The sequence below is a fragment of the Sceloporus occidentalis genome, unplaced genomic scaffold, assembly GCF_023333645.1.
Source record: "Sceloporus occidentalis isolate IW3139 unplaced genomic scaffold, rSceOcc1.0.p SCAF_284, whole genome shotgun sequence".
NCBI classification, from domain to species: Eukaryota; Metazoa; Chordata; class Lepidosauria; order Squamata; family Phrynosomatidae; genus Sceloporus; species Sceloporus occidentalis.
The window spans coordinates 818,994-846,266 of record NW_028317264.1 but is presented as its reverse complement, the minus strand read 5'-3'; the positions used below and the strand labels follow the sequence as shown (position 1 = coordinate 846,266).

General features: G+C 43.2%; 1 protein-coding gene across 1 annotated transcript; it reads left to right on the top strand.

The window, feature by feature from the left end:
- Positions 1–503: 503 nt before the first annotated feature.
- On the top strand, positions 504–27,103 carry LOC149275493 (ATP-dependent DNA helicase DDX11-like). The gene is made up of 27 exons (XM_089504700.1): positions 504–641; positions 1,450–1,683; positions 2,762–2,848; positions 3,586–3,740; positions 4,271–4,273; positions 4,443–4,485; positions 5,260–5,367; positions 6,444–6,531; positions 7,794–8,002; positions 8,136–8,288; positions 11,745–11,791; positions 12,556–12,635; positions 13,829–13,873; positions 14,649–14,716; positions 16,272–16,310; positions 18,610–18,730; positions 18,997–19,140; positions 19,470–19,582; positions 24,756–24,828; positions 25,052–25,155; positions 25,331–25,480; positions 25,620–25,688; positions 25,801–25,901; positions 26,016–26,100; positions 26,402–26,477; positions 26,699–26,853; positions 27,062–27,103. The coding sequence occupies exons 1-27, from the start codon at positions 504–506 to the stop codon at positions 27,101–27,103; spliced, it is 2,730 nt and encodes a 909-aa protein (XP_089360826.1).
- The last annotated feature ends 170 nt before the right edge of the window (positions 27,104–27,273 follow it).

Here is a 27,273-nt window from a genome sequence, read left to right as displayed (position 1 = left end):
GGCACGGTAATATGTTTCTGGCAGGCAGGATGGCCGAATGACTTCACACGCGTGTGCTTGCCTGCTTCCTTAGCGGCATGATTCAGGATTGGACCCGTTCAGCACCTGTACTTGTTGATGGCAAACTACCTTGTTGAATGGCTAGCGTGCGGTCAACCTGAGAAAGGAAAAGACTTATGGAAGCGTTTAAAATGGGCCTGTCAGCAATATGTAAAAATTATATGTGTCCTGGAAAACATGGCCTATGTGCTTGCCTTAGGCCACCTTCTATTCAAGTTGAATATGGCCGTTTGCCCACAACAACCGACTATAGCCCATAATTCTTCGTATCACAGTTACCCAAGGGGGGCATCGCTGAATACACACTGGCAGACCCTAATAAAGGTCAGCAACCAGCACAAGTATATGAAGTTTTTTGGGAAGTGAATATGACAATCGACGTTCTGAAATACTATATAATAAATATTATTATCGATATTCTTTTTCGCATTCTTTTTCAGGGAATGGATATTCAGCCTCCGGAAGCGATCGAGTTCCCGTTCCCTTATCAGCCGTACCCGATCCAAGAACAGTTCATGACAGAGCTCTATCGAGCCTTAGATGCTGGGAAGGTTGGCATTTTCGAGAGCCCCACAGGCACGGTGAGGATCGAGATCGGTGATGAACTAAAGCAGGGCCGTCCAACCTGCGGCCCTCCAGCTGCTGCAGGACTACATCTCCCACAATGCTAAGGGGCTGGCTGAGGAGTATGGCAGATGTAGTCCTGCAGCAGCTGGAGGGCCGCAGGTTGGACGCCCCTGACCTAAAGCATAATGTCTGATTTTTCATAACATATAGAAGAAACGGGAAAAAAAATGTTCCATCGAAACATTCAGAATCTCTTCACTTATCTATAATAACTATGAGAAGATTTTTCTTTCTCTGAGGAAACTCTAAATAATACGTTTACGTCCCACAAAATAATAAAACCCACAATTCTATAGAATTACCGGTAATCTATGGGTGGTTTAGGTGCTCGGATCCGCTTACCAAGTGGTTATGGGGTGCACCGTGCCGACACTTACTTGCTCTGTAGCGTTAGTCAAAGAAAATAAAGCATTTCATACATTTTAAATTCAATGATTATTATTAAAAAGGCTTTTTTTCTGCTGCTATGGCACCAAAGCTTTTCAACCAATCAGGATAGCCTGCATGTATGGTATACAGACTATGAAGAAGGAAAAAAAGGGACAGAGGGCTGCCTGGATTGATGACTTTAATCAAGAGGAATGAAAGCACTTAGGGAATCCGTTTGGGAGAATTTTGCCAGGGCTTGGAAAACGTCTCTCGTAGAAGATCTTTGATGGGATCGAAGGGCCAGGAGGTTCCAACGAGACGCATGCGCGTGACCGGCTGTGGTTGGCCCTTACTTTACGTTGTATTCTTGCCGTCTTCCCCCCCCATTTACAGGGAAAGTCGCTGAGTTTGATCTGCGGAGCCCTGACTTGGCTCAGAGACTTTGAAGAAAAGAAGAAGAAAGAGGAAGCCGAAGCCCTGCGCACAGGAGAGGAAGAGCCGAACGGGGAGACGGGATTGGACGTGCCTCCAGCTGGGGCCGCTCCGGAGTCCTGGGCTACGGAGCCGGACTGGATCAGTCAGTTTGTGCAGAAGAAGGAACAGATGGACACGAAGAACAGGATCAAGGTTCGTGAAACTTTCTGGAGGTGTGGGAGTCACACCTTCGCCTGTATTCGTAGGCATATTATTTCAGAGACTTTTGTTTTCTGTACGAATCCTTTCATATTGGGGCAATTCAGTAGAATTTATTAAAAAAATTAGGTGCAAAGTTTGAAAAGCAGTTTTATCACCATAGCAACCAGTAGCATGTTCCATAGGAACCTTGGATTGATCTGGTCATAATACCACCTACAAAGACATTGCACTGGAATATTTATTATTATTATAATTATTATATATTTTTTTACATATCCCATCTTATAGCGAGTGCCTACAACTACCAGGCAAACAACGAAATCCATACATCATTATTTAAGAAGCTCAGATGCTCATCGTTTCAGATTTTTTAGTTTTAGGTCCATTGAAAAGCGCATCACATTCCCGACCTCCTTGCTGCAGCTCGCAGAAATCTACAAAAATACAACATCATTGAGTATAAGGTGGAATTTTCATTTCCATTTAGAGCGCCGCAGAATATTTCCGATGACATCATCACTTTTTGCCACCAGGGGGACCTACAACGCCACGCTTTGGTTTCTTGCTGCGGATCATTCCGCCTGCCAACCCCCCCCCCCCTTTTTTTCTCTAATCTATCTTTTGCAAACTGAATGTTTCATTAAATGCGTTAGTTCTGTTTTGAAGTGAACTTCCCTTAAGAGAGATGCACTTTTTGGAAATGACTTCAAATATTCCGAAGTAGCAAAAGCCCACGTTAATTCTCACTTCAAACAGCCGAAGCAGAAAGCCTTCCATTGCCCGATTTCGGCTAATTGAATGTATTTTTCTGACGTATCCAGGCAGGCTTAGTGCCAGATGAAGGACTTTTATTTTATTTTATCTATGTTTTTTAATATAAATTAAGTGCAATTAAGCAAGGGTAGCCATTTCTCTCCCTCCCCTCTTCACCAAATATATACCTTTTAAATCTGTATTTAAAAAAAATATATATATTGATCTGTATAGTGCCGCCGTATTCCGCAGCGTTGTACAAGGGGCAAATTAGAATGGCTTCGTAACATAGTAACACCACTTTCTTTTTACGCAGGAGGAGCAGAGCAGGAGGAAGAAAAGAGAGGAGCGCTTGGAGCAGATACGCCGCAACGTTCAGCTGAAATTTGCCTCAAAGAGGAAGGTGATAAATATGAACTTATTGCGATTAATGGCAATTAATTAGTAAAGGCTTCCCGTAACGAGGCTGGCGAAGGACATGCACCTACCTGCTAAAGCATGTACTGCAGCAGAACCCACACATGAGAAAAAAGAAATATGTTGGCGTGTAAAAGCAAGTAGCCAACGTTCCGCCATAATGGGTTTTCAGCAGCACTTATATGATGTTAGTGGTTATCGTCAGCGAAGCAGCATTTCCTAGCCAGCATGGCAACCTGACCCGTGACGTGCAGTATCTGGGAACTGACAATCAAGGCAGGTTTTGACATAGGATGTGTGTTAATAAATCATGAAGACAAAAAAGGAGGCATATAAAATATCAAAAGCAAAGTAGTCGATCATGTCGTTAGCAAATATTTCCTTTTTTTTGTTTATGGTGTGCAAGCCAGCCCGCCCCAAAAAGATAATACAGCCATTACAACGTGTGTCATTGTTGAGATAGCTTCCTTGGCTACTAAGGACATTGGCTTCTCTGGGACCATATCTGACAGCACATCAGACCTCTTCGGACCATCTGGTCCTGCAGTAAAGACCCTTAATCGCCCGTTGATCTCGTCTTTGATTCAGGAGCTATGTGCCTGTTGCATTCGTGATTAAATTCCCTCGCCGTGTTGGGCTCTACCATTTTAAAAACCTGTCTATTTCTTAAATTTGTATTTGCGTGTAAACGGTTTCTTTCGCCGCTTTCTTTTCTTTGCTCAGAGAGAAGAAGAGGATGAGACAATGCGCCTTCTGCGGCTCAGTCAGCAGATGTTGGCCTCTGGAGACTTGGGAGCCGAACAGGCTTTGGATCATGGAGAGGAAGAGCTGCTTCTCGCAGAATATGAAAGCGATGAGGAAGCCAAGAAAGGACCAGAGTATGACACTAATAAATCTGGGCCGCCACAAATTCAGGTTCTGGGATGAGGAATATTTTGCACATAGTCATTTACTGCGCAGACTTCACCCTAAGAAACATTTTACTTTATTCATTAATAGTTTGAGGACATGGTTTTCTTCTTTTAGAGGGATTTGGACAAGATAAGAGAAAGGTGATCAACATTAAAAAACATAAGGTTCTGCATTTGGGTTACGTCACTTAAAAGGTACAAAAAATAAGTTTGAAGCACCACTAATTAACGAACAGGAAAAGTGAGAAAGGACCCGTCATCATGCCTTTTCCCAGCTGATCAGTTGTGAAATTACAAGAAATGTAAATAAAATAATAAGATGTGGAACTGTCCCATTCTGTATTTTCTTTCTTAGTTCATAGTAATAGTCTATATATATATATATATATATATATATATATATATATATATATATATATATAAATAAATATACATGTGTGTGTATATATATATATATATATTTGACTTGCTTAATATGTATTCTGTTTAATTACCAGTAGGTATGTTACTGTGGTAAAAGCTGAAAGTGTTCATTTTTAGGGTACAAAATGCCAATTTCTCCACGGAGCTCATATCTTAGGGATTACGAGAGAAAAAGCTTGGTAGCGTTTTCAATTTCACAGCAGAATACAGATTTAATATCTTTTTTTCCTTTTCATTTTTTGGCAGGATGGAAGAAGATGATGATCTGGAAGAGGAGCATGTGACGAAGGTTGGAAAACTTCTGCTTCCATATTAAATACTCTCGTCGAGTCTGATATGACATGCTTGAAACTAGCTTGCATTCAGATGTGAAAGTTATGCAAAGTGCCTGAATAATTAAAAACCAGGGTTATTTTCAACATGTCCTCAACTTTCTAAAAGTGTTGACTTTATTGTTTTATTAAAAAAAAAAGAAATGCAGCGCTTTGATGACCCCATAAGTTATTCACAGAGAGAATAACTCTCACTACAGGATGATAAACAGGATTTCTGGGTCCTGATCGACTAAGGACCTTGAGTATGGACTTACAAATAATTTACTACGTTTGCTGTAAAGCAATAAGAACATAGTGGCTTGAAAGCAGGACATGGCAGGAAAATACCCCGGCAGAATATGATGGTAGGCTCTTGGCCAGGAAAAACATAGACGAGATGCAATCAGGATATATGAGCGGTTTTGGTTATAACCTACTGCCCCTGAAGTAAGGTTTCCTTGAAGGCATTTACTTGGCTCTACATACCATCTACATGTATGTTCTTGACACCAGCAGTTATTAGCATTAAAGGAGTCAATAGATGGCCATTTAACCACTTTAGAAGCCAACATGTTACCTTCTGACATCATCGCCCTGTTACAGTCATCCGCAGAGGGTAAAGATTTTAATAACCGCAAGGTTTGATACCTTTGGATGATACGTTGGGTGATTCTGGGCATATCGCGCGTTTTGAACATGGTGATGTTCGTCCGGCGCCATCGTAATCCGCTGCCTTTGTTTCGTCTCAGGTTTATTACTGCAGTCGTACACATTCGCAGCTCTCGCAGTTTGTCCACGAAGTCCAGAAGAGCCCTTTCTGCAAGCAGATCAAACTGGTGTCTCTGGGATCGAGGCAGGTGAGCAACCCAAAGACCTTCCACTGCTGACTGTCAATATATATAAGATGAGCTTTATGCGGCTAAATGGAAACTTGGATGCATGGTTTCTGCCATTGTGGTCGGAACTTTCTGATACTTGAAGATGCCGAAGGTTTCTACATGTTCCTTCCCCGGTCAAGTTCAGATCTCTCCAGAATGTGGAGCGACCCCTACTAATGGATGCCACGGCGTATCAGGCACGGTCGGCTCTTTAAAAGCTCATTGAAACATTCTAAAACCCGGATACGATTTTAAAGGAGAATTCCCACGATACTTTTAGATCCTTTTGTTATTGTCATGTCGTGGTTTGGAATATATATATATATATATATATATATATATATATATATATATATATAACGTGATATCTGTAGCAAAAAGTTGCAGAAATAGTAACCTACTTGACCTCACAAATATGAAAACTACAAAAAAAAAGATGGTGGGGTTTTTCCTTTAACACTCGTTATTTAACGATCCGGGTAACTGCCAGCGTTTTGCACGTTTCTAAGTAAACTTTGTGGCCGTGGTCCGCCATTAGCCAGAATCTTATTATCCAAGGTCGTTTTTACCAGAAGGTTATTTCAAAGCGCTGACAAATGGTTCCGCTTTGTCCTCGCGACGAGGCTGAACCGTTTCTTACGGAGTCATTTTCTGTAGAAGTCAATCCCATTGAAAGTCAATGACCCTGTTACCGAATGGATGGAGGGGAAGCAATTCTTGCTTTCAGTGCCCGATTATTTCCAGGCCTGTAACCTGTGCCTTACTGGATGATTTTCTATTGAACCGTTCGAGTTTAAGGGGTTAACAGAGTGAAACGCTGTATTTTTATTAAAAGTCATCCCCAGATATTAGTGACGTAGATAGAAAAAAAAAAATGTCGAGTGTCTTTCTGGGAAGTAATCGATACCGGAATTTCACGCTTACATTTCAGATAATATGGAAGTAATATTCTCTAATATACCATATTCCTGTCGATAGCTCATGAAAGTTACAGGTAGCAGCGGCTTCGGTTCCCGTTGCTAATTACTAACGCTTACGGACTTCTCTGCCCGCAGAACATGTGTGTGAACGATGACGTGCGTCGCCTCGGAACGGTGCAGCTCATCAACGATCGCTGCATGGAGCTGCAAAAGAACAAAACCGGTGAGTTAAAGGTCCCATGCCCATAGTGCCCATCCCTACATATCGCCTATGAACCCCCCCCCAAAAAAAATCCTGCTCCAAAATCCTAATTCTTCAAAAAATCTGCCTGCTAGGGAAGTATTAAATGGCACAAAGAGGGGTGATTTTGTTTACTTTATAGCTGCGGATCTCCAAGCTACCCCTTTTTTTCGGGTCATTTGTTTTGCGCACAAAGAGTTGAAATGTTTTTAAAAATAGCTTTCGATTCGGGACTTCAGACAAACGCATTTTAAGGCGTTTTTGTGTGGACGCCGGGGCTGTGATTGATGATATGGAGCCGTGCGAATATTTTGCTTTTTCACGTTAAATCTCAGAAGGTGTCGAGAATATTATTTCTCATGCCGCCTCGGCAAATACAGACGGTTATTTCAGCTGCTTTTAGCCAAAGGCGAGGGCCACGTAATTAACATCTGGCTTGGACACAGCAGCGAAAGCCAATTTTCTCTATGGATACGGTGGGTCAGGGGGGGTAACGCAGTTTCTTACCCTTTTTATTTAGCTATCATACTTTTCTTTGTTTTCTTTAAGCGCAGGAGGGTGAAACGGCCCGGGTGGCATTGGGGATTATTCACTAAAAGGAGAGTTTTCGTTTTAGTCTTTTGACGCCGCTATTCATTATGAAGGGATGAGCTGGCCCTGCATAATGTATAGAGCAATGGGTGAGGCGACTGAAGAACTTTCACGGATAACTATACTTTATACATGGTTGGCCAAGCTCTTTCTGCAATGGGGGTTGGCTCTTCATGACGTGACGTTAAGTCAAGGAGCTGAAACGACAACTCTCCTACAAAACATACCTTGGCCTTATGGCGATAAACTTTCCGTGTTAGATGTCTACTGGTTTCACAAAGCGGCTGCCGGACAATGAGAATGCAGTACTCAACCGGGTCCTTCTCAAAGAAGAAGGATCCAGGCCCCGAGGATGGGGATCGTTGCAACAGCCAGGGGTCAATGAAGCTTTAGCGTGCCGGGGATCTATGGGACAAACTAATTGGTGTTCAGGTCTTTTTAGTCAAAACTCCTGGTCACGTTCTTTTGCCCAACGAGGAAGGTTCTTGAGATACTGAGATACTTTTACACTTCTGATTTGACTCATATAAACCTTTCCTGATCTATATTTAAAGTGTTTTAATGAAGGGTTGAGTTCGGTCAGTCCAGCAGAAGCTCCTAAAGACAACCCGGTTGTCCACAGAGATGGTATAGACTCTGCTTTCAAATTTCAGATAAAAAAATTGAGGAGCCAGAAGGGAAAAAGAAGAAGAAGAAGAAGGAGAGCCGGCTTGCGTGTCCCTATTACTCCTATGAACAAATGCAGCTACTTCGAGATGAGGTCTTGGTTGAGGTGAAGGACATTGAACAGCTCGTGTCAGTGGCCCGAGAAGCCAAAGCTTGTCCATATTATGCAAGCCGCTACGCCATACCTGCTGCCCAGGTAAGAGGTGGTGATATGTTAAATGATCTGACATTAAGAGGGGAAAGTGCATGCCATGGGGAGATGAATGGTGGAAATGGAAATTAGCCCAAAGTGAGTGCTAATGAGTGGCTGGTGGTATTTTTTCCCCCAGCTGGTGGTCTTACCTTATCAGACGTTACTCCATGAGTCCACCAGGCAGGCATCAGGAATCAAACTGAAGGACCAGGTGGTCATCATCGATGAAGCCCATAACTTGATAGACACCATTACCTGCATGTACAGCTCCCAGGTATCCGGATCACAGGTAAGTGTTCCAGATCTTGGCGGGAAACTGAAAATGTAGAAAGACCTCCAGCAAGTTGGATGCTGGATGTTATTTCTAAGCCTGCTCTCAACTTGCCAGCATTTACACGCACCGACCTGTCTGTCAAAAATAGTTAATTACCAGCATATGTAAGGATCAAAATATATTTATGCCTGGAATATCTATTAAGATCTCTGACCCTGGAGCTCAATCAGGTGAAATGGGAATCCCAAAGATCCCTTCCAAAAACAGTGATGGGGACTTTGTTTGTTGTAGGGGTTATGGTTTAACCCCTATTCTCTCGTGGCGTTACATATTGAGAGAACTTTCAGCCTAGGAGATTTCAGCTCCTATACATCATGAAGAGCCACCCCCCAATGAGCTTCTGCTGCGGAAACCTCCATATTCAATAGTGACGTCGGGGAGTTAAAACCATGCTCCTGCCAACTCCCGCTTTAGTGCATAAACCCCAGTTACTAGTGAGTTGCCCAAATTCTGAGGAACACAGGCTTTGTTTGATTACGTAGAACATTAACAGTTGCCGATTGCCTAAATCCGTATCCCAAAACAGTTGGTTTAATAGCTAATTAGCATAATTGAAACTCAAAAGCCATACCATTAGCGTAATAAATTGTTGCTGGCTTATGGTGAGGTCATTCAAATTTAAAGTTGTGCCCGTCACGCCAGAAAGATGTCGTGGTCCAAATAAATAGTCAATTAAGCTTTATTGTCGGCGACTAACTATCCTTCATGTAAGGCCTCTGCTGCTGTCCTTTTGTGGAGCAATAAAGTTTGAAGGAAGTTGCCCCCCTGCTGATTGTCCTCGATGCTGGCAGGTTAGCATTTCCTGTTTCCTGTTTACATACCTATTTCTAAAACATAAAAAAAAAAAAAAATAATAATAATTTAAAAAAAAAATAATAAAAAAAAAATATATATATAATTTTAGTGAATAAGTAGAAATAAAATACACCCCAGGCTAACATAACATTGAATTTGTTTTACTCAACGCAGTTTATTACCGCTTTCTTGTCTCGTATAGAAAACGATACTTTAATATTCTTAGTCGCTTAACCCTTTCTTTTTAGGCAGTGAGACGTGAGGCTGATTTCACCGGCAGGTGTAGAATACCCAGTAGCGTTTCAGGAAAAAAAAAAAAAAGCAATATATTTTTGATGAAGATATAATTGGTTTTCTGGGCGAATGAATAAATTCTGCCATTCTTCTTGACCAATTGCGTTTGTTCTTAATGTATCAATGCAGTAACCCGCAGTGTTGCTGCGGTTTCTGGTTGATTTGCATTTAAATAATCTGACAGATTGGCATTTCCATCAAGGACAAAAGAGGCAAATTAATAAAATTACATGTTCCGGCCTGCTGCAGATATTGGATATTGTATATATATATATATATATATATACACATAACACAGCACAGCCCCTAGGCTGTGAATCTAATTGTGTGGCCCTTGAATGGAATACTTTTCAGGGCCCCTTTGGAATCTTAATCTGATTCTGAATAGAATACATGAATATTGTTTTTAGCTCCAAAAAACTATTTTATAGATTCAAATAACCTAAAAACAACTATTTTATAGATCTAAATAACCGAAAAACTACTATTTTATACATCTAGATGGCCTAGTAGACTACTTCTCTTTAAGGGATAAAGGGCAGAGCGGGGGAAGGACGGAGACACGGACCGTTACTTACCAAGGTGATAAAAAGGATATATAAATAAAAGCCGCAAAATGTATTTCAGTTTTTTTTTTATGAAGCATCGAAGCTGCTGTGAAAAAAATATGAAGGACGTTCCATTTTGGGCTCGGCAGCATCTTGTGTGTGCAGCGAGCGAGATGCAGGCTGGTTAGTGCATGCGCGGGAGGCAGTCAGGCAGAACAAATACCCACCAGATCTGGGCTTTTAGGCGGTCTCTGGAGACCCTCAGCCTGTTAGGTGCATCAATCATTTTTTATTTATAAATGTTATATTTGCACCGCACTTTACTTCTTTTTTTTGCACGTTTCTGTTCTGATTTAGATTTGTTATGCCGCAAAATAAAATCATGGTTTTTTTTGTATGAAATTGTTCTGCGTGTTATAGGGACACTCCAGCCGTCACATGTACTTTAATGCACATAACTGCGGGGTCCCTTTAAATGTACGTGGTGTCCTTTTTGCACCTACATTTTTCTTAGTTCAGGTGTCAGGGACATTTAAATGTCCCATTTTGGGATATTTTGTGTGATGTAGGCAGTTATGTATACGTTTGCATTCATTGATTTGGATGCCACTGGTTTTTGTGCATAAAAGAATAGGATGCTGCTTGCACTGGAAGAAATACGTGGCACCATCATTCATGTTGGACTCCTGTTCCAAAAGGCTACAGAGTAGACTTTCCTAGGACAGAAACAGCTAATTACTGATCCTCAGGGGCAGGGCTTTGATCCTCAGGTGGGAGGAGTTTGACTCCGCCTATTTCCTGCCCTTTTTCTCAGCCTACTGAGAGCTAGTTATATCCTTGTGTTTGTCTAGCTCCACCTCTCCACCCTAACTCCACTACCTATCAACAAGAGAGGGGAACATTGCTGAGGGATCAGTGGTTTTGTTGTCTGATGATCCATTAATGAGACAAAGCCCTAAACCCTGCTAGGATTAAAGCCCAGGGGCCAACTAATGTATCAGGTATTATCCGTACGCACGGCAAATACTATCTTTAGTGCAGACATCACCTGGTAGCTGGCTGAGCTTGTCTGAGTGGTACTCAGAGTCCAACAGACCACGTTATCCGACTCAGCCTATACTCCTGGTACTCTGCTCTTTGGGTGTGTAGTATCCGAAATGTGATGCCTGCTGCGTGACGCCTTTACTATGACCATCTGACGGGGCAAAGATTGTCCTGGTGTTATTCCTCCCCAAATTCAGTTTGACTACAGTAGATCGTTAATTGATTAAGCTGTGGTTGTGTTGTGTCTCTGGCCAGATGCCATGCTCGTTCTCTCACTCTCTCTCGTTCTCTCACTCTCTCTTTCTCGCTCACTCTCTCTCTCTCTCTCTCTCGTTCTCTCTCGTTCTCTCCCACTCGTTCTCTCTCTCGTTCTTTCTCTCTCTCTCTTTCTCTCTTTCTCTCTCTCTACTCTCATTCTCTCTCTTTCTCTCTCTCCAGTTCTCTCTTTCTCTTTTTTTCTCTCTCTTTCTCTCTCTCTCTCTCTCTCCCGTTCTCTTTCTCTTTTTTTCTCTCTCTTTCTCTTTCTCTCTCTCTCTCTCTCTCTCTCTCTCTCTTTCTCTCTCTCTCTCTCTCTCTCTCTCTCTCTTTCTCTCTCTCTCTCTCTCTCTCTCCTCTCTTTCTCCTCTCTTTCTCTCTTCTCTCTCTCATTGTTCCCGGTACTGAGTGTCCTCTCTCTTTCTCTGTCTCTCCCATTATTCCCGGTACTGAGTGTTCTCTCTCTCTGTTACAGCTCTGCCAGGCTCACTCCCAGCTGGCTCAGTACATGAAGCGATACAGGTACTCGTAATGATTCTGTAATTTGCTCTGTAATCTCTTTTCTTGAACACGCTCCTTTCTCGCTCCCTACTTATTTTCTGTCTTATTCCTGCTGCGTCAGATAAACCTCTCTTTATTTATTTTTTGTCATTTTTCCAATCGTTTGTTATTTAACCCTTACATGCATTGCCAACCTGGATAATGTATATAGGGGCAAATAATAAAACGCCCTGTCTGATACAGATATGCTGTGGTGATATACATTATTAATGCAGGGATATGCAGGCAGCCATAGAGGGTCACATACATGAATAGGGCAGATATAATGGGCATTTAAATGCAATAAGTTAACGTATAATAAGCCTTTTTTTGACTAGCCCGTCTAGTCTTTTTTTATGCCTGCGGTAAGACCCCAGTCTTTTTCTGTCCTTGGCTGTGTTTTATACGCATAGTCCATATGCCTATCCTGTCTGTTCTTTAATTCCGTTACTACCGCCACGGCCGCAAAACTATTCCACTTATCCACTACCCTCTCAGTAACGAAATATACCTCCTAAGCTAACATCTGACCCTCTGGTTCGTAGCATGTTCGGGGGCAAAAAATATTAAGCTGTACTGGCCCTGCGTAATGTATAGTTGTATAATGTATAACTGGCAAAATCACACTGGTTCACCTATGCATTATACAGGGCCAGGCAAGCTTAGCTTGCTGGAGAAACCCATTGGGATTGGCCCGTTAACTGTTGGGTACTTTGTTCTCACCCTCGTTTCTTCTCCTTTCGCAGAAGCCGCCTGAAAGCCAAAAACCTGATGTATATAAAGCAGATCCTGTACCTGCTGGAGAAGTTTGTGGAGGTGCTCGGAGGTGAGACCCTTAAAGAGCAACCCTTTAAAACGAATTGCCCCCCACTTTGTCTCCTGGAACGCGTAAAGAAATGCCTCGTACCCGCGTGAAATCGTTAAGCGGGTCTGACGCCACTTCGCTCGCACGGTTTAGTAAGCCTGGCCTTAAATGATTCCCTTGCAGTCTACTTTTATTATAGCTATTAATAAACAAACATTTTTCAGTGTTTTTTTTATACCATATGGTTGGCCCTGCGCTAATGAGGGCGTTATTTATTACACCCTTGTTATGATAAGGAATCGGAAAGCATTTGTTGCCATCTGATCGTTCGACGGCCTTTGCGTCTGCCGGTGAATCGCTGGCACGGACCCCCGCGGCGCCGGCGTCTACCGGTTCATCTGGGTTACAAGGTTTTGCCAACACGCGTCAAGCTCGTCCCTGACAGATGGCGACTTTTTTTCCCCCTAAAGTTTCCGCCTATAAATCTAAGCAGATTTAGAAAAAAAATTTTAACATTTTTTTTTTTTTTTTAGGGAAAACATAGAAATATCTGGCTTGCGAGGCCGTGTATCAGAACGTCCCGCCTTCGTTGCGATTACTCGGCTGATGTATCGCTTCATAAAAATGTACCGCGCCGTGTAAAATAAATGACTCTTCCCGGGATCAGAACATAAGACGTTTTATGGGCTTATTTGCATTATTTATGTCTGGAGAAAAATGAAAGGTTTTTTTTGCCGGATTTTACGGCGCGTATCCATGCGTTGGCTGATAGAAAAGCCGGGGGATGGGGAGGTCGACCAATAGGATTGCTTTATTTTTATTTTTCCCGGCTGGTAAATTAAAGGGCACACATATGATAGCTTTGCGATCACTTTAAATTTCCATAGGGATCCTACTATTCAAAGTGCATTCTGCAGAATCCCCCCCCCCCAAATGCATTTGCCCCCGCACCCCCCAGCTAAATGGCGCGCAGGAGATGTTATCCATCTTAGTCCTCGTGATAGGCTTTCCTCCGGCTCGGGGAAAGCCTCGGGCACAGGGTCTGTTCAGAAAGTGCCTAGGGTCTCGATCAAACACATTTCATTAAAGGGGATCGGTTAGATTCCGCATCGTCCCGGATCCCGATATGTCGATCGTACTTTCAGTGAGAGTCCAGACCCCCAGGCGGTTCCCTTTAAGAGGGGGTTTTGATATCATTGTGTTGATATTCGCAGGTAACGTGAAGCAGAATCCTAACCTCCAGCCTGTTTCCAAGGAAGGTGAGCAGACGATCGGAAGACCTCCATGCCGACGCGTTAAAGGGCCACGCTCCCCTTTTTGTGGCTGTACAGGGGAGGGCTGGCAAAGGGGGCAGGAGGGCATTAGCCCTCTGGGCTGCTCTGATTTGTGGCCATCGTCTTAAGCTTTATTGTGGATTTTACTTGCAGTTCCACTTACAACCACCAGAGGTAAAAAAAAAAAAAGGCTTAGGAAGAACTTACTCATTGACTGAATCCTTTCTGTGTTCCCTTTATATATTATATTCATTTTATAAATAAAATAACAACACTATAAATAATGGAAATAAAAATAATATTATTAACCCCTTCACGACAAAGCCCAATGTGCAACGCATTATCATCAATGGGTTTGAGGACAACCCGTTGTCCTTAAGGGGTTAAAATAGTATGCAATATAAAAACGGAAGTGACGTAAGGTGTGATCAGCTATAGGGCCGGGGTTAGCTTGGTCCTGATAGCATTTACATGAGTATGCGAGTACATAAGCCTTCGTACATGGAATTTAGGAACAAAAACACAAATTCTCTCAAAATTCCCAGAATTTAACATTTTTGAAATTGGTCTAATTTAATAATTCATGTCCGGGGCCACGCGAGAAATACTTTTATGTTCTTAACGGTTCCTCCCCCATTCCCTTCGTCGTGCTTTGCTTTTGACGTACGGCTTGCGTAAATTTGCCCTTTAATGGGACAAATTTGTAGCTTTTCATGTGCTTTTGTTATTAAGGTCAGCGCTGAATCTTTTTAAATCCTAGGTACCTCTCTAAAATCCATCAACGACTTTCTGTTTCATAGCCAGATAGACAACATCAATCTCTTCAAGGTAAGATCCATCATTTTCGGTGCACAGTTTATTTTTGGGAGAGCGATACAATCTTTTTTTGTTTAAGCTGAAAATTGATCAATCCAAGTGATTCATGCACTTCAGGAACGTACGCTACCGTTCCAAAGGGACATCATCATCCCGTTTCTGCAATGTACACGACTGTCTAAAAGTTTGGGGTCACTTAGAAATGTTCTTGTTTGTGAAAGAAAACCAAATTTTGTCCAATAAAATAACATGAAATGGATCAAAAATCCAGCGCAGGCGGGGTTAATATTGTAAATGACTATTGTAGCTGGAAACGGCTGATTTTTAATGGAATCTGTTCATAGGCGTACAGAGGCCCCATCACTCCCATCACTCCTGTGTTCCAATAGCCCTTTATCACTCCCATCACTCCTGTGTTCCAATAGCCCTTTATCACTCCCATCACTCCTGTGTTCCAATGGAGCTTTATCACTCCCATCACTCCTGTGTTCCAATGGAGCTTTATCACTCCCATCACTCCTGTGTTCCAATGGCCCTTTATCACTCCCATCACTCCTGTGTTCCAATGGCCCTTTATCCCTCCCATCACTTCTGTGTTCCAACGGCCCTTTATCACTCCCATCACTCCTGTGTTCCAACGGCCCTTTATCACTAACATCACTCCTGTGTTCCAATGGCCCTTTATCATTCCCATCACTCCTGTGTTCCAACGGCCCGTTATCACTCCCATCATTCCTGTGTTCCAATGGCCCTTTATTACTCCCATCACTCCTGTGTTCCAATGGCCCTTTATCACTTCAATAGCTCCTGTGTTCCAACGGCCCTTTATCACTCCCATCACTCCTGTGTTCCAATGGCCCTTTATCACTTCAATAGCTCCTGTGTTCCAACGGCCCTTTATCACTCCCATCACTGCTGTGTTCCAATGGCCGTTTATCACTCCCATCACTCCTGTGTTCCAATGGCCCTTTATCACTTCAATAGCTCCTGTGTTCCAACGGCCCTTTATCACTCCCATCACTGCTGTGTTCCAATGGCCGTTTATCACTCCCATCACTCCTGTGTTCCAATGGCCCTTTATCACTCCCATCACTCCTGTGTTCCAATGGCACGTTGTGTTCGCTGATCCAAGTTGAAGTTTAAAAGGATAATTGATCGTTAGAAAACCCTTTAGTAATTATGTTACAGTCAGAAATGTCCTTGTTTTCCATGGAAACAGCTGGGTGACCCCAAACCTTTGAATGGTAGTGAATATTTTTACGACATATATTTTTCTTCTCTAGATCCAGTAGTAAATGCTGGAATCCTGCTAGCCAAGAGCTGTATAATTTTAACGTGGGCTCATAAATGTTATGGATCAGGATAAAAAAGCACCGTAATGGCTACTAAGACGTGCGGCTCCTCAAATGTTCTGCTTTCCACAATTCTGTATAAATGCCCTAGTATTGGGGGGGGGGGTAATTCCCTCGGCTTTATGTTGATACGAGTCTCGTGGGGTTGTTTTTCTCCTGCTGAATATCACGTTTGCATTTTTTTTTTAGTCTTTTCTGTCTGTTTTGTTACCCAGGTGCAGAAATACTGTGCAAAGAGCATGATCAGCAGGAAGGTGAGACCTGGGGGATATTATGAAGCCTTCGGGATTACATGTCAGATCATTCACACACATTTCTACTTCCATTTACTTCAGCTAATTCCCTCATATTAAAGGGGAGCTCCCACCTTCACTAGTATCATAGTTTCAGCGATTGAGTTCTCGCTCTGTTATCTGACCCCCGATCTACTAGACAAACACAGCGACTCCTTATCATACTGCCTGTGGGAAACAACTGAATGGCTCAGTCTTAATCACTCATCCGGACACTCTGACTGATGAAAGTTCTATTGAGCAAGAATGAGCTGCTATAAAGAATGAGCTTAGTCTGGAGTTTAAGCAGAGAAAGTCACAAATAAAGGGAGTTTATTGGGTTATTACTGTATACAGCGCTGGGGGGTTATATTACTGTATACAGCGCTGGGGGTTATATTACTGTATACAGCGCTGGGGGTTATATTACTGTATACAGCGCTGGGGGGTTATATTACTGTATAAAGCGCTGGGGGGTTATATTACTGTATACAGCGCTGGGGGTTATATTACTGTATACAGCGCTGGGGGTTATATTACTATACAGCTCTGGGGGGTTATATTACTGTATACAGCGCTGGGGGTTATATTACTGTATACAGCGCTGGGGTTATATTACTGTATACAGCTCTGGGGGGTTATATTACTGTATACAGCTCTGGGGGGTTATATTACTGTATACAGCTCTGGGGGGGTTATATTACTGTATACAGCACTGGGGGTTATATTACTGTATACAGCGCTGGGGGTATTACTGTATACAGCGGTGGGGGTTATATTACTATATACAGTGCTGGGGGTTATATTACTGTATACAGCGCTGGGGGGTTATATTACTGTATAAAGCGCTGGGGGGTTATATTACTGTATACAGCGCTGGGGGTTATATTACTGTATACAGCGCTGGGGGTTATATTACTATACAGCTCTGGGGGGTTATATTACTGTATACAGCGCTGGGGGTTATATTACTGTATACAGCGCTGGGGTTATATTACTGTATACAGCTCTGGGGGGTTATATTACTGTATACAGCTCTGGGGGGTTATATTACTGTATACAGCTCTGGGGGGGTTATATTACTGTATACAGCACTGGGGGTTATATTACTGTATACAGCGCTGGGGGTATTACTGTATACAGCGGTGGGGGTTATATTACTATATACAGTGCTGGGGGTTATATTACTGTATACAGCGCTGGGGGGTTATATTACTGTATAAAGCGCTGGGGGGTTATATTACTGTATACAGCGCTGGGGGTTATATTACTGTATACAGCGCTGGGGGTTATATTACTATACAGCTCTGGGGGGTTATATTACTGTATACAGCGCTGGGGGTTATATTACTGTATACAGCGCTGGGGTTATATTACTGTATACAGCTCTGGGGGGTTATATTACTGTATACAGCTCTGGGGGGTTATATTACTGTATACAGCTCTGGGGGGGTTATATTACTGTATACAGCACTGGGGGTTATATTACTGTATACAGCGCTGGGGGTATTACTGTATACAGCGCTGGGGTTATATTACTGTATACAGCTCTGGGGGGTTATATTACTGTATACAGCTCTGGGGGGTTATATTACTGTATACAGCTCTGGGGGGGTTATATTACTGTATACAGCGCTGGGGGTATTACTGTATACAGCACTGGGGGGTTATATTACTGTATACAGCACTGGGTGGTTATATTACTGTATACAGCACTGGGGGGTTATATTACTGTATACAGCGCTGGGGGTTGTGCTCTGGGAGAAAACTTTAAGCATGTTGAAATAGTCAGAGAAAAGCAGTAGAGAAAAAGTACTCAGAGATGCCAAGTTTGCGACATCCTTTCATTTTAATTATAAGACATATAGTTACGGGAAACGTATTATTATCGTTATCGGGGAGCTAAATCCGACTGCGTTACGCTCGGTATGAAGGTCGGTGGAAGGACACGCGTCCTTAAATTCATCAACCGAGGAGAACCCGATAAAACAGAAATTACTCTCTAACAACATGTGTTTTATGAACGGCCCAAAAGTAGTTTAAATATTACCTCTTCAAAACAAAGAAAGGGAAACTGATCTAGTGTGGAGAAGTCAAAGTTAAGGCGATGCAGCTTTATGTCAAAATAAAAAAAAACAAATAAATAAAGGGAAACCAAATATATTCAAAGAATATTTTTTTTTTAAAAAACCCGGAAGATTCTGTTTTTTTTTCAGTAATTGGCATTTTACGGCTCAGTTTAGATGATAAAGCCCTTTCTGTAACCTTCTTGTTTCGAAAGCTTTTTGGGTTCATGGAGAAGTTCAGAGGAACGGAGGTCGCCCTTCCCAGCCACGAAAGCCAGAAGCCCAAAGGACTTCAGCAGTTCCTTCAAGATCTTAGCCAAAGGACTCGAGGAGGGGGTACGAGGAATGCATGGATCTTGCACGCTGGGTCAATGTCAAACTGTAACAGAGGACTTCTATCTCTCGGGGGCCAGTATCACGTTGAAGTCCAGTACTGATGGCCCTAATCCTTGGGGCTGTGGGGTCTAGAGGCACTTGCCACATGTCCAAGTGCAATTCTTCGCTATAAGGGCAGAGTAAACAATGAATCATTTAGCACTTGAAGGTTTCAGAGAATAGTTTCATCTCAAAGGGGACGTTTCTGTCTTATTCCTCCCCAGCAGCCGCTGCTTCTGTCCCCGAGGCTCCTCAGGAGAACAGTGACAATGGCCAGGTTCGTACCGCGTCTCCGCTCATGCAGATCGAGGGGTTCTTGGCCTCGTTGACCAACACCAACCAAGATGGCAGAGTCATCGTCCAGCTACAAGGTGTGTTCTCCGACTCTGTGTTCCTCTGCATTCGGACTGTCATCACAGCGATAAATAATGTTAATTTGGCTGAATCCGATGTAAATGCTGTTTTTTTTTTTAATGCAAATAGTTCCAAAGAAGGCATTGTTAGCCTTAAATAGCGTTCAAGTCTTGAGCATAATGAACACGTCATTTAGACTAACAGGATTAGTATTTGGTGTCTTTAAGCCCGCTGTGCCCGAGTTGGTGGCCATTTCTCTGGGCTGTCTTCAGACAGCACTCGTGAACCTCATGTGATGATTCCTCTCGGGAGACGTTCGCCGTGACATCTTGTTTCGTCCCTGCAGGTACCGCGGCACAGAGCAGTCTGAAGTTCCTGATGCTTAACCCTGCGGTACACTTTGCCGAGGTCCTCAGGGACTGCCGCGCTGTGATCATTGCTGGAGGGACCATGCAGCCGGTAAGGAGTTTATCCCGGAACCAACGTCGCTGAGCTGTGACCTGCTTCTAACGCCTTTTATCTTACGTGGGGAACCTCCTTACAGCTCTGCTGTTATCAGAGAGTGATTCTCTTACTGGGAAGTGAATCATTCATCTTTACAGCCCTTACTGGGAAGTGAATCATTCATCTTAACAGCCCTTACTGGGAAGTGAATCATTCATCTTTACAGCCCTTACTGGGAAATGAATCATTCATCTTTACAGCCCTTACTGGGGGTAAATTATTAATCTTCACAGCACTTACTGGGAAGTTAATTATTCATCTTAACCATCCATTATGGGCACTGAAAGCCTTATCTCAACCGCCCTATTTTTATTCACCCTTACTGGGTACTGAATGCTGTAGAGCTCTGCTGTAATTGGACAGTGATTCCCTTACTGGGAAGTGAATCATTCATCTTTACAGCCCTTACTGGGAAGTGAATCATTCATCTTAACAGCCCTTACTGGGAAGTGAATCATTCATCTTAACAGCCCTTACTGGGAAGTGAATCATTCATCTTTACAGCCCTTACTGGGAAGTGAATCATTCATCTTTACAGCCCTTACTGGGAAATGAATCATTCATCTTTACAGCCCTTACTGGGGGTAAATTATTAATCTTCACAGCACTTACTGGGAAGTTAATTATTCATCTTAACCATCCATTATGGGCACTGAAAGCCTTATCTCAACCGCCCTATTTTTATTCACCCTTACTGGGTACTGAATGCTGTAGAGCTCTGCTGTAATTGGACAGTGATTCCCTTACTGGGAAGTGAATCATTCATCTTTACAGCCCTTACTGGGAAGTGAATCATTCATCTTAACAGCCCTTACTGGGAAGTGAATCATTCATCTTAACAGCCCTTACTGGGAAGTAACATAGTAACATAGTTCATAAGGTTGAAAAAAGACCAAAGTCCATCAAGTTCAACCTATATACATATTGTGTCCCTACTGTGTTGATCCAGAGGAAGGCAAAAAAACCCTTATGAAGCAGATGCCAATTGCCCCATACCAGGGGGAAAATTCCTCCCCGACTCCAAATATGGCAATCAGAATAAATCCCTGGATCAACGTTCTGTCCCTATTAATCTAATATCCATAACTTGTAATATTATTGCTTTCAAGAAACACGTCCAGGCTCCTTTTGAACTCTTTTATTGAGTTTACCATCACCACTTCCTCTGGCAGAGAGTTCCATAATCTCACCGCTCTTACTGTAAAGAACCCCCGTCTGTGCTGGTGTAGAAACCTTCTTTCCTCCAGCCGTAGAGGATGTCCCCTTGTTATAGATACAGTCCTGGGTATAAATAGGTCCTGGGAGTGATCTCTGTACTGTCCCCTTATATATTTATACATAGTTATTAAGTCCCCCCTAAGCCGTCTTTTTTCCAAACTAAATAACCCTAATTCTGATAATCTTTCTGGGTACTGTAGTCCTCCCATTCCCCTTATTACTCTGGTTGCCCGTCTTTGAACCCTCTCCAGCTCCACTATATCTTTCTTGTACACTGGTGCCCAGTACTGTACACAGTATTCCATGTGTGGTCTGACTAGTGACTTGTACAGTGGTAGAATTATTTCCTTGTCGTGGGCATCTATGCCCCTTTTGATGCACCCCATGATTTTATTTGCCTTAGCAGCAGCTGCCTGACACTGGTTGCTACAGGTAAATTTACTGTTAACTAAAACTCCTAAGTCCTTTTCCATGTCAGTCGTCCCCAGTGTTTTCCCATTTAATACATATTCCCAGCCTGGATTTTTCTTCCCCATGTGCATAACCTTACATTTATCTGTGTTGAACCTCATCTGCCACATCCCAGCCCAAGCCTCCAACCTATGCAGATCCATTTGTAATCGTGCACTGTCCTCTATTGTGTTAACCACGTTACAGAGCTTAGTATCGTCTGCAAAGATTGATACTTTACTATACAATCCCTCTACAAGGTCATTAATAAATATATTAAAAAGAATAGGACCCAAAACTGACCCCTGTGGTACCCCACTAGCAACAGTCACCCACTCAGAGTATGTACCATTAATAACCACCCTCTGTTTCCTATCACTGAGCCAGTTACTTACCCACATACACACATTCTCCCCCAGCCCAAGCATTCTCATTTTATGTACCAGCCTTTTATGTGGCACCGTATCAAATGCTTTGGAAAAATCAAGATATACGACATCCAGCGATTCACCCCGATCCGGTCCTGAGCTCACCTCCTCATAAAAGCTGATCAGGTTAGTTTGACAGGACCGATCCCTTGTAAACCCAATGCTGATATGGAGTCATACACTTATTTTCATTGAGATACTCCAAAATAGCATCTCTTAGGAAACCCTCAAACAGTTTACACACAACAGAAGTTAAACTAACAGGCCTATAATTCCCCGGGTCACTTTTTGTCCCCTTTTTGAATATTGGCACAACATTTGCTATGCGCCAGTCCTGGGGAACAGACCCTGTCACTATAGAGTCCTTGAATATTAGAAATAGGGGTCTGTCTATTACATTACTTAACTCCCTTAGAACGCGGGGGTGAATGCCATCTGGACCTGGTGATTTGTCTATTTTGATTTTTTTTAGGCGGCACTGCACTTCTTCCTGGGTTAGACAGGCGACATGTACTGGGGCATTTATCTCATCCTGCTGTATATTACCTGGCATTTCATTTTCCTCTGTGAATACAGCAGAGAAGAATATATTTAATAGATTAGCTTTTTCCTGATCCCCGTCTATAACTTCTCCCTCATTACTTTTTAAGGGGCCAACGCTTTCATTGTTAACCTTTTTACTATTTATATAGTTAAAGAACATTTTGGGGTTTGTTTTACTCTCTTTGGCAATGAGTTTTTCTGTCTCCAATTTTGCTGCTTTTATCTGATTTTTACATATTTTATTTTTTTCCCGATAGCTTTTTAGTGCTTCCTCACTGCCTTCCTGTTTTAGTAGCTTAAATGCCTTTTTTTTGCCATTTATTGCCCCCTTTACATTTTTATTTATCCACATTGGTTTTCTCTTGTTCCTGACTCTTTTATTCCCATACGGTATGTACCTTTCACAGTGAGAATTTAAGATATTCTTAAAAATCTCCCATTGAGCGTCTGTACTCTTGTTTTTGAGGACATTTTCCCAATTTACAGTGTTAAGGGCTTCTCTTAGTTGATCAAACTTTGCCCTCCTAAAGTGCATAGTTCTTGTGGCTCCTCTAAGAGTTCCCTTATTGAAGGACAAGTTATAATGCATCATATTGTGATCACTATTTCCTAGATGTCCCCTGACCTGCACATTAGTTACTCTGTCAGGTCTGTTGGTTAATATTAAGTCCAGTAGGGCGCCCCCTCTGGTCGGGTCCTGTACCATTTGGGACAGATAATTATCCTTACTTATAGTCAGAAACCGGTTTCCTTTATGAGATTCACAGGTCTCGGTTTCCCAGTTTATGTCGGGATAATCATTCATCTTTACAGCCCTTACTGGGAAGTGAATCATTCATCTTTACAGCCCTTACTGGGAAATGAATCATTCATCTTTACAGCCCTTACTGGGGGTAAATTATTAATCTTCACAGCACTTACTGGGAAGTTAATTATTCATCTTAACCATCCATTATGGGCACTGAAAGCCTTATCTCAACCGCCCTATTTTTATTCACCCTTACTGGGTACTGAATGCTGTAGAGCTCTGCTGTAATTGGACAGTGATTCCCTTACTGGGAAGTGAATCATTCATCTTTACAGCCCTTACTGGGAAGTGAATCATTCATCTTAACAGCCCTTACTGGGAAGTGAATCATTCATCTTAACAGCCCTTACTGGGAAGTGAATCATTCATCTTTACAGCCCTTACTGGGAAGTGAATCATTCATCTTTACAGCCCTTACTGGGAAATGAATCATTCATCTTTACAGCCCTTACTGGGGGTAAATTATTAATCTTCACAGCACTTACTGGGAAGTTAATTATTCATCTTAACCATCCATTATGGGCACTGAAAGCCTTATCTCAACCGCCCTATTTTTATTCACCCTTACTGGGTACTGAATGCTGTAGAGCTCTGCTGTAATTGGACAGTGATTCCCTTACTGGGAAGTGAATCATTCATCTCTACAGCCCTTACTGGGAAGGGAAATCGTTCATCGCATCCATCCTTACTGGGTACTGAATGCCCCTTATTATTGCTTTCTTGGCACTGAATTTTCCTTAACTGCCCTGCTTGTAAGGCGAACATGAACTCCTTTACCGAACTTCAACCCTAAAAGACCTCAAATAACACCGTGTTTTCAGAAGGATCCTCAGCCCGTAGTCCTCCTCTGACCTGTTCGTTGGTCCCTGAGATGTTTCCCCATCAAAAGGCTCCTGAAATATATAAATATATAAAGCTCTCTCCGGTTCCATAATGTACATTTATGATTGCCTTTCCACACCGCACAAAAACATTAGCCTTCCGATCGAATGATTTCCAGCACCCCGTATCGGTATAACCAACAATGTATTTTTCCTGCGAAAACGAAATTTCATACGGAATGCGGGGAAAATGCCACATTTTAAATTGCTTTAAATGTCACGCTGCTTCCAGGGAGCTGCATAGAATAGTATACGGGAGAAATGGATCCGGCTGCTCTTTATCACAGCAAAGAGTTAACCATCATTAATAAAATATTAATTAATAAAATCAAGGGCTGTTGATTTCATGGGATGGGGTCCTACCTGCAGAACATTTTTATTTTTCCCATCACTGTATTAAACTATATATAATGCAGTAATATATATATATATATATATAATTATATAATGTACGGGATGCTGGATCTCCGCCTGTGGCATTTAAACTACGAAGCAATCAGAGGATCAGGGCATATAAAATCATATAAAAGCCGAAGTTAGAAATTTAAAGATGCCGTTCCATCTACTCTGCTGACTTCGCTTTCGCAACCAAATTCATCAATAGACGCATCATTCACGGTACGCCCAGATATTTTACCCGATAATAGGGTGATCAATTTTGGCTTATCGTGTGACAATGACGTTTCCATCCCAGTCAGAGGTTCGCCCCCGCGTGATAAATTGTTAGCAGCCGTTGTTGTAGCGAGACGCGGTTCCTCCTCCTGAAAGTGTACGATCAGACCGGGGTCTTTCTGTTCCAGGTGTCCGATTTTAAGCAGCAGCTGTTGATATCGGCCGGTCTCAGCGAGGACAGGATCGTGGAGTTCTCCTGTGGTAAGCTGGCCCTCGTTCCAGACGTGTCCAACCTGTGATTCCCAGCGTTTGTTGGGGGGACCGCCGTCCGTCATTCCCAAAGAACGCTGGAGCTCTACGCAGTAGTAGTTCGTCAACATCTGGAGCGTTGCAGAATCTCCTCTTTCTATATCCACTCTTCCATCTTTGTTTCTTCCCGTTGGATCTGATTCGTAAACACTGTGTATTTATCTTTTTTATTTAGGGCATGTGATTCCTCCTGAAAACATACTTCCCATAGTGCTTTGTAACGGGCCGACCAATCAGCAGCTGGAATTCACTTATCAAAAGCGAGATTTGCCCGAGATGGTAGGTACCCCCCAGGGACAGTATGTATCCCACCCCAGGCTTTGTGAGGACAATATGAATGCCGGCATCTGTTTTTGTCTCCAGTTACTATACTGCTGAATAAGCTTACGTCGGCCCTTTGGCGGCCCTTTGGCGGCCCTTTGAAAGTAATGATTCTCTTTTTTTTCCCCCGAAGATGGACGAGACAGGCCGAGTTCTCACGAACCTGTGTAACGTGGTCCCGGGAGGAATCGTCTGCTTCTTTCCTTCTTACGAGTACCAGAAGAAGGCGCAGGGTCACTGGGAGAAGACTGGGCTGCTGAAGCGCCTGGCAGCGAAGAAGAAGGTCAGCGAGAGGCGTCTGGCTGAGCCGAGGGTCTTTTTTCGTACCGAGTTGCTTTGGACACTTCAGATCCGAAGAAAGTATGAACTCGGGACGGGTCAAACGCCAGAGGTGTCATTGGGTTTACCGATTTATGTTACAGATATACCAGGAGCCGAAGAAGGCAAGCCAAGTGGATCAGGTTCTGGCCGAGTATTCCAGATGCATCAAGGTTTGACGATGCTGCAGAGCCACAAAGGGCGATAAATAAAGATCCGAGGCACTATTTTCATAACCAGGATTAAAAAGTAACATTTTGAACTTTTTTTTTCCTCCGCTGATAGAACTGCGGCCAGTCGGGGGGACCTCTCACCGGGGCTTTGCTGTTTTCCGTCGTCGGAGGAAAAATGAGCGAAGGGATTAACTTCTCCGATGATTTGGGCCGGTACGTCGGATCGCTCTGAATTCCTTATAACTCGCCTTGGAAGGTTCACATCTTTTAGCTACAGCTATGGTGGCCCTCTGGCTTTTCTTACTGCCTCTCTCCTCGCCGTCGCAGGTGCGTGGTCATGGTGGGCATGCCGTATCCCAACGTCCGATCGCCAGAGCTTCAGGAAAAGATGTCCTACCTGGATCACACTTTGGTAATAAGGCACGCAGTAGGCGCAAAGCATCGGTTGTAACGCGGGGGGACAGCTCCGGTCTTCGAAGGCTGCAAACAGGCAATCGGTTGAGTTGCGGACCCCTGATTTAAAACAAGTATCTTGGGTCATGGCAAAGTGGGACGGACTTTTAACTCTTATAATGCACAGTCAAGTAGATTATGGGTTGGAGATTCGGCTCTGTCAATGGTTTTTGGGGGCTGTAGCTCAACCCTCATCTGGCCGCTTCACATAAAATCTAAGCTCAGGTCTAAGATGGTGATGGAACTTTCACATTTTCCAGCCCAAAACAGACGGCGTGTCTGCAGGAAGAGTCCTCGTTGAGAACCTGTGCATGAAAGCTGTGAATCAGTCCATCGGTAAGTACCCGGGCTGCGGGGAAGGTTCAGGGCGATTGACATATCACATTGTCAGTCATGTGATATTTGGGGTGATTTTCCGTGTTCGAATAGGCACACCGAGCTGAGGTGGTCTGTAAAACCTCAAAATTAGTGGGGGTTCCCCTTTATTATATCACCGACAATGGATATGCGAAGTACCAGACCTGTAGAATGTTGCCTCTCATGTAATCCTTTTGTAGGGCGAGCGATCCGGCACCGTGGAGATTACGCCAGCATAGTGCTGCTTGACCACAGATACTCTCGCCCCGCCATCCTGGGAAAGTTGCCCCAGTGGATCCGGAGCAGCACCCAGGTGAAGCCGGCGTTCGGGGCGGCCTTTGCAGCTGTTCGGAAGGTAACGCTTCTGTATGGATGTTCGCGCTCGTCGGCCCGCGGTGCGTCCCTGGGGAGGGGGGGGGGGCTTCGGGGGGGGTATTGAAACCGGGTGCCGTAATACACAAAATCAACTCGGCATCAAACCCGGCCCTCTGAGAGCCGGAACGATTCACCCTGGAAGGAAATCATTTTCCAGACCCAGCTTCTTTTTGTCTCTTTTCCTGCAGTTTTTCCAGCAGAAGAAAGTGAATTCGGTTTCCAGCCCCTGAGCGCTAATCTCTGCGTACAAAGCATCCGGTTTTTGTGGGGGGGGGGGGGGGGGGATGAGTTTATTAACATTGTTTTGTATTAAAACGCATTTGTAAAGTTTCACCCGCTGGTCGTGGATACGGCCGAAGACCCAATAAAAGTTTTGTATATTCTAAATTAAACTTTATTT